The sequence below is a fragment of the Corticium candelabrum genome, chromosome 9 (assembly GCF_963422355.1).
Source record: "Corticium candelabrum chromosome 9, ooCorCand1.1, whole genome shotgun sequence".
Taxonomy (NCBI): domain Eukaryota; kingdom Metazoa; phylum Porifera; class Homoscleromorpha; order Homosclerophorida; family Plakinidae; genus Corticium; species Corticium candelabrum.
In genome coordinates, this window is record NC_085093.1 from 8157823 (window position 1) to 8168576 (window position 10754).

The 10754-nt window shown below is 42.0% G+C and overlaps 1 protein-coding gene across 1 annotated transcript; it reads left to right on the forward strand.

Annotated features, from left to right (window-relative positions):
• The first annotated feature begins 1652 nt into the window (after positions 1-1652).
• Positions 1653-10352, forward strand: LOC134184777 (uncharacterized). Its single transcript, XM_062652522.1, has 4 exons — positions 1653-1769; positions 3143-3254; positions 3331-3365; positions 10137-10352. The coding sequence occupies exons 1-4, from the start codon at positions 1653-1655 to the stop codon at positions 10287-10289; spliced, it is 417 nt and encodes a 138-aa protein (XP_062508506.1). The 3' UTR covers positions 10290-10352.
• The last annotated feature ends 402 nt before the right edge of the window (positions 10353-10754 follow it).

A 10754-nucleotide genomic window follows, 5' to 3' on the forward strand; every position in this document is an offset into this window, starting at 1 on the left:
GCTACAATCTATATCGAATTGGCTAGTCATTGATCGCCGTGTGGGCTACACAGAAACATGTACACTGCTGGGCTCACCTGCCGGGTTGGTGGGCACCTAGATGGAGGTAAAGACCCCACTTGCCCATCATGGAGGGGCATAATGACACACAAAATAATAATACCGTATTTGTCCGTAATAACGCCTTGGGTGTATAGAAGAAATGCTTTTTTTCTGGTCTTATACTAGGGCATGGGTGTTATATTCGTCCCAGGCGTATACATGGTCGCAAAATGCTTTTGTTTTGCCAGTCATCATCTAAACACTTGAAGACAGAAATACCACTAATGCTCGCAATTGTCCATTTGCAAGATGAAAAGTATACTGCATTTGTACAGCATCACCATACACGCAGAATCTAGACACTACACACAAACCAGATCGGCCTGAAGCCCGTCAAAAGCATCAAGATCGGTACCTGCAGCGAAGAAATGAGTCGAGTGGTAAGCACTTTCACTCAACACTGACACCAGCTCATCAAACACACACACACACACACACACACACACACACACACACACACACACACACACACACACACACACACACACACACACACACACACGGAGACGAATGTTCTGCAGACCCCATTTTGGTTTGTCTGCGCATGCGTGTCCTTGGCACATAGTTGAGCGTGGGCATTTTTTCGGGCTGAAAGTTCTGACCTGTTGCACATGGGTGTATATACGGGCATGGGCATTATTTCGGTATAGGCGTTATTATGGGCGAATACAGTATTGCCATGTGGACTAGACAGAAACATGTACCCTGCTGGTCTCACCTGCCAGGTTGGTGGGCACCCAGATGGGGTAAAGAGCCCACTTGCCCATCATGGAGGGGCATAACAATACACAATAATAAAAAAGTTACCGCAGTGGCTTAGTGGCTAGTGGCAATGGCTACCACTTCATAGTTTGGGTTTAAATGCCAGTGATGACAGTAAATTTTGAAAGTTGTATGTCTTTCTTTCTCATGTTTCTCTAGCTTTGTCCATGAGACTATGACTCGTTTAGGCATTGGGGAGTTTCTGTGGTCTGGCGAACAGTCCGTTAACGATGATGTTCAGTGCTATTGTGGTGGTCATTGATATTCACTAGGCATGCTGTACCGAGTTTGCGGTCTCCGTAATGTCTGCAATCTATATCGAATTGGCTAGTCATCGATCACCTTGTGGACTACACAGAAACATGTACCCTGCTGGGTTCACCTGCTGGGTTGATGGGCACCCAGATGGGGTAAAGACCCCACTTGCTCATCATGGAAGGGTAAAACGACACATAATAATACAGCCACTATAGCCTAGTGGCTAGAGGTGTGGTTGTCTGACCATGATGGCCTGGGTTTAATCCTGGGTGGCAACAGTAATATAATGAAACAAGTCTGTTGGCTCTTTCTCACAGTCTATTTGCCTATGTCTGTGAGTGTAGACTTGTTTCCGTCGAAGGGGAATTTCTGTAGTTTGACGTGGGAACTGTTGGCAATGAGGATCAGTACTTTCCTGGTGGTCATTGATATCTACAGGGCATGCTGTTCAGAGCTGGTGAAATCTCCATAGCACACACAATCAATAATCGATATGCCAGTTACTAGCGCCACATGGATTACATGGAAACATGTGCCTCTCTGGGACTTATCTGCCGGGTTGGTGGGCACCAGTTGAGGGTGAAGGTCCTACTCGCCCTAGTGAAAGAGATGATTTGTCTCATGTAGCAGCTCCTTTTCTATTTTTGGTACTAGCAAAAATAGAAAAGGGGAGGGAATGGCTATGCGAGACTAGGTGATGATGACATAACTTTATTTGCCATGCAGTGTGAAGAATATATTGTGTTAGACGATGCAGTGCAGTGCCAGTTAGATTGGAGGTCTCTGCTTCCCACGCTAAGATCTATTGCAAGGAACAATTTATTTATACATTGTTCCTATTTCTTCAGCTCTACTTGAGAGCTCATTTTTAAGACCTGCACTCAGTGTACTGAAGCAACAAGAAATATGGAGTATCAAACTGTTGTTTAGAAAGAGTGGTTGTTTAAAAGAGAGATTACTTAACTCTCTAGAACTGTGTGATTGGTTGTAACCTTGCTCATGTCAGTTAGCAATAGCTAGTTAATTATCTAATTAAATAGCTGGTGTTATCGACTTTACTTACATATGCTACAATTTCGAGAAGATCAAAAGACTCCAACTATTATTCATGAAACGAACAATTGACTTTGTAAATTACCTTGTACAAGGACTGTCATGGTTTAGTTGCTTTGCAGACGTAGTTCTTGATATTTGTTTAGTGGAATAGAGACTAAAATCTTGTTTGTTTTTTCCTATAGAGACTTGAGGGAGTTCCATGAATTCTTTTGAATTTTTTGTTTAGCATTAGTTTGGTTATATTTGTACTTGTGTGCATTGTGTGTATAGTGGATGTATGTGTAGTCGTTGCCTCTGTGTGGGAATTGCACCAAATTGTGGTGTGTCAAGAATACATTATTTTTGTGTCGCTATGCCCCTCCATGATTATGTGTTGTTATGCTCCTCCATAATGGGCAAGTGGGGTCTTTATCCCCATCTGGGCGCCCACCAACCCGGCAGGTGAACCCAGCAGGGTACGTGTTTCTGTGTAGTCCACACGGTGATCAATGACTAGCCAATTCGATATAGATTGCAGGCATTACGGTGACCGCGAACTCGATACAGCATGCCTAGTGGATATCAATGACCACCAGGAAAGCACTGAACGTCATCGTCAATGGACCGTTTGCCAGACCACAGAAACTCCTCAACGACTGAAACGAGTCTTAATCTCATGGATAAAGCTAGAGAAACATGAGAAAGAAAGACAGACAAGTTTCATAATTTACTGTCGTCACTGGGGTTTGAACCCCCAAACCATGGAGTGGTAGCCATTGTCGCTAACCACTAAGCCATGGCGGTGACAATTTTTAGTATTATTATTTCTGGTCTCACTTGTTGTCAGTTTACTTTGTATCTTCATTGACATGTAAACAACTAATTCGTAACTAAACTAAGACTATTAACTAAAGCATAACTGTCAACACTAGAGATATATTATGCCTGCAAAACTAAAACTAAACTAACCCAAACATGAAGCTAGAGTTTATCTTTGGTGTTTTATTTCTCTTTGTTAGTTGAGAGCTTTCACTCTGCCAATTGCACCAACATTCAATATACACGATTTGAGAACAAGGGTTGCTCATGTGGTAAACGTAAGTGAAACAAACAGCATTGTTATGCATGCTTAGTGCAGTTGCAAATGTGGTAACATTATGTTCTGTTTTACAGATTGCAAGTCGTCATTCCCGTGCTTTAAAGTTCATGTTAGTAATCTCCATTTTATAAGTGATGAAATGAAATCCTAAATTGTAAAAGTAATGTATCAAATAGTTGCACAACGATTCAAACACAGTATTGGAATTTGGAAGTAGTTTACTGTAATCTGAAATTGATGAGTGTGGGGATGATATGCAATAAGTAGAATTTATATGAAAATACCATGATTTTTAGCTTACCGGCTAGTAATGATATTAGTAGTATAATAAATAATAATGATAAGGCACTATAGCCTAGTGGTTAGAGTTCTGGTTCTCTGACCATGATGTCCTGGGTCCAATCCTGTGTGGCGACAGCAATATAATGAAACGAGTCTGTTTGTTCTTTCTCATTGTCTATTTGGCTATGGCTGTGAGAGTAGACTTGTTTTTGTCGATGGGATTTTCTGTGATCTGGTGAGGGGATCGTTGGCAGTGAGGATCAGTGCTTTCCTGGTAGTCATTGATATCTACTTGGCATGCTGTTCAGGGCTGGTGAAATCCTTGTAGCGCACGCAACCAATCAATGATCGATAAGTCAGTTACTAGCGCCATATGGATTACATGGAAACATGTACCTCTCTAGGAAGTACTTACAGGGTTGGTGAGCGCTCTGTTGAGGGTAAAGATTCCACTTACGCTACTGAGAGGGTGATGATGACAAGTCGCCGCGTGGCTTAGTGGTTAGCGACAATGGCTGCCACTCCATGGTTTGGGGGTTCAAACTTGTTTGTCTTTCTCATGTTTCTCTAGCTTTGTCCATGAGACTATGACCCATTTCAGTTGTTGGGGAGTTTGGTCCATTGACGATGATGTTCAGTGCTTTCTTGGTGGTCATTGATATCCATCAGGCATGCTGTTCTGAGTTTGCGGTCACCGTAATAGCTGCAATCTGTATCGAATTGGCTAGTCATTGATTGTCGAGTGGACTACACAGAAACAGATGCCCTGCTGAGCTCAGCTGTCGGGTTGGTGGGCGCTCAGACGGGGGTAAAGACCCCACTTGCCCATCATCGAGGAGCATAACGACACAAATGAGAGTGAAACAAGCAGAGTCCCCATCGGGGATGATTCTTGTCCAACAGCAGTTGGGGTATGTCACCACATTTGAAGAACTTAGCTATACTTCAAGGGATTCTGTCCATGATGATAGAACTGTAAAGAAACTCTCCGTCTTACCCGACTGTTTCTGAACTGTAAGTATGTAGATGATGTTACCCTGCAGTGGTCTAAGATTGTCTTTTACAACCTGACTGCATGTTGTTGTTCTTAACCCGAGGCGGAGCCTCTTGTTACAGTAGTGTGTCTTATCATTCAACAATTGACCGAAGGAACCAACATTAGACAGATATGGGCGGGCCGATAGACGGATGTGGGTGGTATAATTGTCACGAGAGCGAATGTTGGCAATTGTCCTAGTAATTAAGTTGTTTCAAAACAAACGCAGATGCTTCATTGTTTCACAGACTCAACTCAATGTTACAGTTGGCATGGGTATGTCGACTTGTGTTGTACGTGTCATCGTCCATTTCTTCTTAATAGATACAGTGCTGATTTGCAAATTTGTAATCGGATATAGGAGGCGGCGACTCCTACAGGAAACACAGCGATCGCTAATGAATAGCCAAACGGTGCTTGAATAGCGTCCAACCTGTGCAAGAAACTTAGCGAAAGTAATTAGTATAGATCTGATGCATTGTTTCTGGTCATGCGATGTTGATGTGTAATCACGAGCGTTAGTCCACCATGTAAGGCGAAGATGACCTAAGAATTTTGTAGTAGCGTTGTAGCTATATAGTGGCACTGTATAGCAGGTGCATGTATCATAACCTAAAAGCTAGCAGCCAAGGGTTTAACTGCCCATCTATGTGTTTATTTTGCCTTTTGTGTACATAATATATATATATATATATATATATATATATATATATATATATATATATATATATATATATATATATATATTATGTACACAAAATATATAAGCTTCCAGGCAATTCCACGAACAGTTATCTGTTCGTTTATGGCAATACAATTCAAGACTGATTAGTGACTATCTGCCTAATTATTATGACTTTTTGTGCTTCCGTCCTTAGGGCGGATATGTGTTATCTGTGTTATCTGTATTATATACAAATATATATATATATATATTTATATATATATATATATATATATATATATATATATATATATATATATATATATATATATGTATATATATATATATACATATATATATATATATATGTATATATATATATATATATATATATATATATATATATATATATATATATATGGAGTGACACCCATATATTTGTATATAATACAGATAACACAAATAACACATATCCGTCCTAAGGACGGAAGCACAAAGAGTCTAAGTCATAATGATTAGGTAGATAGTCACTAATCAGTCTTGAGTATATATATATATATATATATAATGACCATGGTAGTATATTGTTGTATATAAATATCCTACAGTCCATAGATGAGACTAAATGCGATAGATATAAGCTATAATTTTAAAAATATATGCAATTAGCTAGCTGTAACAAAATATAAGAAGACTATATCTAAAGTCTTGAAGTTATGTCCCCTGTAAATTACAAGCAACCCTCTGCTGTTGCCAGCAGAATGTTGTTGCTTGTTTTCTCTGCTTTTCTCATCTTCGAGCTTCTGAAGCACGTGATGGCTGATCTCAGGAGAGCAAATCTCAGGTGGCAGTGAATTCACTTAATCGTCCTGGCATACGAAGAATGGTTCTTTCTGCTGTTAACAATGCTAACCTTTTCATGAAAGTATCCATCGATTTGTTGCATCTGCCAGTGATCAAAAATGTGAGTGGAATAAATGGAGCATGTTTAACTCCTGTCACTGTCTTTTCATATTTTCACTTTTCTCTTACTCTTGGCATCTGTAGCAGGCAGGAATTGATGTTGAATTGTATGAGGAAGCGACACCAATGAAACGGTTGAGAATAGATAGTGGGACTAGCAAGAGGGGAGACAGTTTTTGAACAAACCGCCGTTACCCTGGTTGTTAATAATAATAATAATAATAATAATAATAATAATATTAGTGGTTAGCGACAATGGCTACCACTCCATGGTTTGGGGTTTCAAACCCCAGTGACGATAGTAAATTATGAAACTTGTTTGTCTTTCTTTCTCATGTTTCTCTAGCTTTATCCATGAGACTATGACTCGTTTCAGTCGTTGGGGAGTTTTTGTGGTCTGGCGAACGGTTCGTTTACGATGACATTCAGTGCTTTCCTGGTGGTCGTTGATATCCACTAGGCGTGCTGTCCACGAGTTCGCGGTTACTGTAATGCCTGCAATCTATATCGAATTGGCTAGTCGTTGATCGCCGTATGGACTGCACGGAAACATGTACCCTGCTGGGCTCACCTGCCGAGTTGGTGGGCGCCCAGATGGGGGTAAAGACCGCACTTGCCCATTATGGAGGGGCATAGCGACACAGTATAATAATGAAGTTTGGTCTGGGCAAATGTGCTGTTGCACACTTTGTCAATGGCAGGCTATCTGGACACAACTCTGGAGTGACGGTAGGAAAAACAGACACCATCAACTGTCTGGAACTTGGTCCAGTCTACAAGTACTTGGGTGTAGACGAGAGTAACGATTTTCAGCACAGCATGATGCGGGAGAGACTCCGTCGTGAGTACTTCCGCAGAGTGAAGGTGGTTCTCCTGACTGAGTTGTATGGTCGGAACAAGATTCTAGCCATCAATGGGTTTGCACTACCGGTTCTCACTTACGGTTTTGGTGTCATTTTTATTGGGGGTGCACGGATCTTCAGCAGCTCGATCGACGGACCAGAAACTCTTCTCTATGCACGGTGTCCACCATCCTGCTGCAGACGTTGATTGACTGTACGCTCCTTGCAGTGATGGGGGTAGGGGGTTACAACAGATTGAGTCGACATATCAATCTTGTATTGTGAGGCTGAACTGTTACCTTGCTGACAGTTCTGATCCTTTCATACAGTTGATACGGGAGTGTGACTCCGGAAAATCTTGACACTCGATCAAGCGCAGAGCTTGCACAGGAATGCATCCATCTTGGTTGTAGGTGGCTTCAAGCAAGCGCCTGAAACAGATGCGAGACATTACCGTACGTGTTGCAGTTCTCTTTGTGTGCGGTCCTGGAGTGGGAAGCCTATGCATGGGCAGTATCGCCGTCTCACTGAGCAACCGCCTGTGGACATAAAAGAGACATACGGATGGCTAAAGGCAGCGAATCTTCCTGCTGCAACTGAGGGACTGGTTGTTGCTGCTCAAGATCAAGCTCTTCGGACTCGGTACTATGAGCGCAAGATTCTACATCGTGATGTCAGTCCTACTTGTCGCATGTGCAGTGTAGGCCTGGAAACAGTCGACCACATTGTGGCAGGCTGTAGTGCTTTGGAACGGATGGACTACACTGATCGACACAATCAGGTGGCCTCCATCATTCACTGGGATGATTGTCGCCATTTTGGGGTTCCAGTGGAGAGCAGATGGTACATACCGGCATCATCCTGATAGGCTTGTGGAGACAGATGACATTACTATGATGTGGGATACCACCATCCCCACTGCAAGGAAGATCAAAGTGAATCATCCAGACATCTGTCTCAGAAGTAGGAAGACAAACAGTTGTCTTCTTATTGATATCAGCCTGTCCTGCTGATGGCAACATTGGCAAGAAACATGCTGAGAAGTTGGCGAAGTACAGCGACTTGCAAGTGGAGATAAGCTGCATGTGGCATTGTTGAACACTGGTGGTTCCGGTGGTCTTGGGAGCTTTGGGCACAGTGCACGCAAGTATTGCACGGTAGCTGGACATTATTCCAGGTCATCACAACCTTCGGCACTTACAGAAAACAGTGCTTCTGGGATCTACTCAGATCCTTCGTAAAGTCATGTCTTCTTTCTAGACAGCCGTGATGGTCTAAGTACTTCTGAAGCAGGGTTTGTTTCCAGTACTTGTAATAGACTTTACAAACCAGACTGATCTGGTTGAGCACGGCACATAAGAAGAAGAAGAAGAAGAAGAAGAGGAAGAGGAAGAGGAAGAGGAAGAGGAAGAAGAAGAGGAAGAGGAAGAAGAAGAGGAAGAAGAAGAGGAAGAAGAAGAGGAAGAAGAAGAAGAAGAAGAAGAAGAAGTCACTGCCATGGCTGAGTGGTTAGCGACAATGGCTACCACTCCATGCGTGCGTTCGATTGGCTCTTCCAGCCTCTCCCAGAAGAGGCTTCGTGCACTCCCCTCTTCCAACTTCTACAGTTCTGCCGCTATAGTCAAAAGAGCCAACTCTACCGACTCTGCTGCTCTTTAGAAGAGCACGCCCCTCTTCCAGCCTTTACTAGCTCCTGCGCTGGTAGAGGTTGAAAGAGGGGTATGCTCTTCCAGACTCTTCTGGAAGAGGCTGGAAGAGCCCAATCGAACGTGCCGAATGGTTTGTGGTTCAGCCCCCAGTGACGACAGTAAATTATGAAACTTGTCTGTCTTTCTTCTCATGTTTCTTTAGCTTTGACCATGAAACTATGACTTGTTTCAGTTGTTGGGTAGTTTTTGTAGTCTGGTGAACGGTTCGTTAACAATGACGTTCAGCTCTTTTCTGATGGTCATTGATATCCACTAGGCATGCTGCACCGAGTTTGCGGTCACTGTAGTGCCTTCAATCTATATCGAATTGGCTAGTCATTGATTGCCGTGTGGACTACACAGAAACATGTACCTTGCTGGGTTCACTTGCTGTGTTGGTGGGCGCCCAGATGGGGTAAAGACCCCACTTGCCTGTCATGGAGGGGCATAATGACACATAACAAGCCAGAAGAAAGAAATAATGTTAACAGCATTACCAAAAGTCTTCTTTTGGCTGCTGTCGATAGTTGACTGAAAGGCTGATTACATATAGCATGGACAGAATTGATATCTTTTAAGCAAATATCTTGTACAGCTGGACACATTATTTGACTCTAGCTAGCGTTTCTAAGCGATTTTCTGCTGTATGTATAATAATAAAGTTGTTGTGTTGTTGTAAAAAATAATAGATTTCATTGTACTACGAAAGATAATACAAGCCACATAGCCTAGTGGTTAGAGTTCTGGTTTTCTGACCATGATGGTCTGAGTTTAATATCTGTCCTTCTCCATATCTGTCTCATATAAGTTTCTTCATATCTGTCTCATTTCTGATTTGAACAGAATGCATCACATTGCTGCAGAATGATGTTGAAGCTGGAGGAATAGAATTAGCAGTTGTTTGGTGATGATGTTTTGGTGTAGATGGGACAGGTTTCCTAATGTGGCTGACATGCCAGCTGTAAACGAGCATTTTTGGAGCTTGAAATAGAGAATTCAGTTGTTTGTCCCCATGTGAGATAGCCAGACTTGACATAATACCAGGACAGTAGCTCAATGTATATCGAACTACCTTGGCCAATTGTATGATGACGTTTGGTTTATTTGATTTCAGAAGGCATTTTGCTCTTCTTCTGTGGTAAGAACTCTGTTGAAATATTGTGACATTCTAACAACCACTCCAACTAGATTTGCTTTCCTTTTTAGTATGGTCTCCACTTTGTGGAAAAAGTGTTTGTACTGTGCTATTGGTCTTATGTTGTTCATATTCTATTTTGCCAAGATTAATGAAGTAAACAATATTATGTTTCTGATAATTCAGGTTGGATTCTAACAATGAAAAAGCTGAATGTTGAATGACTGGCTGTTGCTATCGCGGTTTTTCAGCATTGATTGTGTTATTTAGGTGGAGTATGAAGATCGTCAGAATGGTGTATTTTACACAGGTGCTGTAGCATATGAAAATGAGCAGACACTCATTCATCATTCAGAGGTAGGTAGTTTATTATCAGTTAATACCATGCAGTTTATCTGCTGCTTGCCACCCCAGCTAATGTGACTGCATGATCGAGAATTTTAAAGGAAGTGTTCACAAATGATGTAGTCATAACCCATAAATGGAAATAAGACATGAAGAGGTGTGTGCTCTATAGATTGAAAGATGGGCAGGAATTTGTTTTGGTGCTTTGAAGGAGCACTCTGGAGATATGCGCTAGCTGCTGGCTCCGCCTTTTGCTCGCTAATGGGAAATCTATACTAACCAGGTTGGATATCTGGGTGCTATCTCAGAGCAAACCCGACAGATGTATGTTAAGAACGTTTAAAAACTTAAAAACTGATGAGGCCGTTTCAAGAATTTCGTGTGCCAAGTGAAGCGTTTTTTGTGGTCATCAGGTCACGTGAGCCTTACTGACATAATCATGTTCCCGGAAATGGTCTCTCTGTTGTTTCCGTCGCTCCAAGAACGGTGGAAACTGTCGTGCCACTTCAGACTGTCTACAGACTGACCTTTTTGTACAATTTT

What these genes read in the sequence shown, in the direction of transcription:
- LOC134184777 (XM_062652522.1), top strand. Translation starts at nt 1,653, where the DNA reads ATGTGCCTCTCTGGGACTTATCTGCCGGGTTGGTGGGCACCAGTTGAG. An exon ending in CAGCTCCTTTTCTATTTTTG is followed by an intron (nt 1,770 to 3,142) that starts GTACTAGCAAAA and finishes ACATGAAGCTAG; the next exon opens with AGTTTATCTTTGGTGTTTTA. An exon ending in TCCCGTGCTTTAAAGTTCAT is followed by an intron (nt 3,366 to 10,136) that starts GTTAGTAATCTC and finishes TGTGTTATTTAG; the next exon opens with GTGGAGTATGAAGATCGTCA.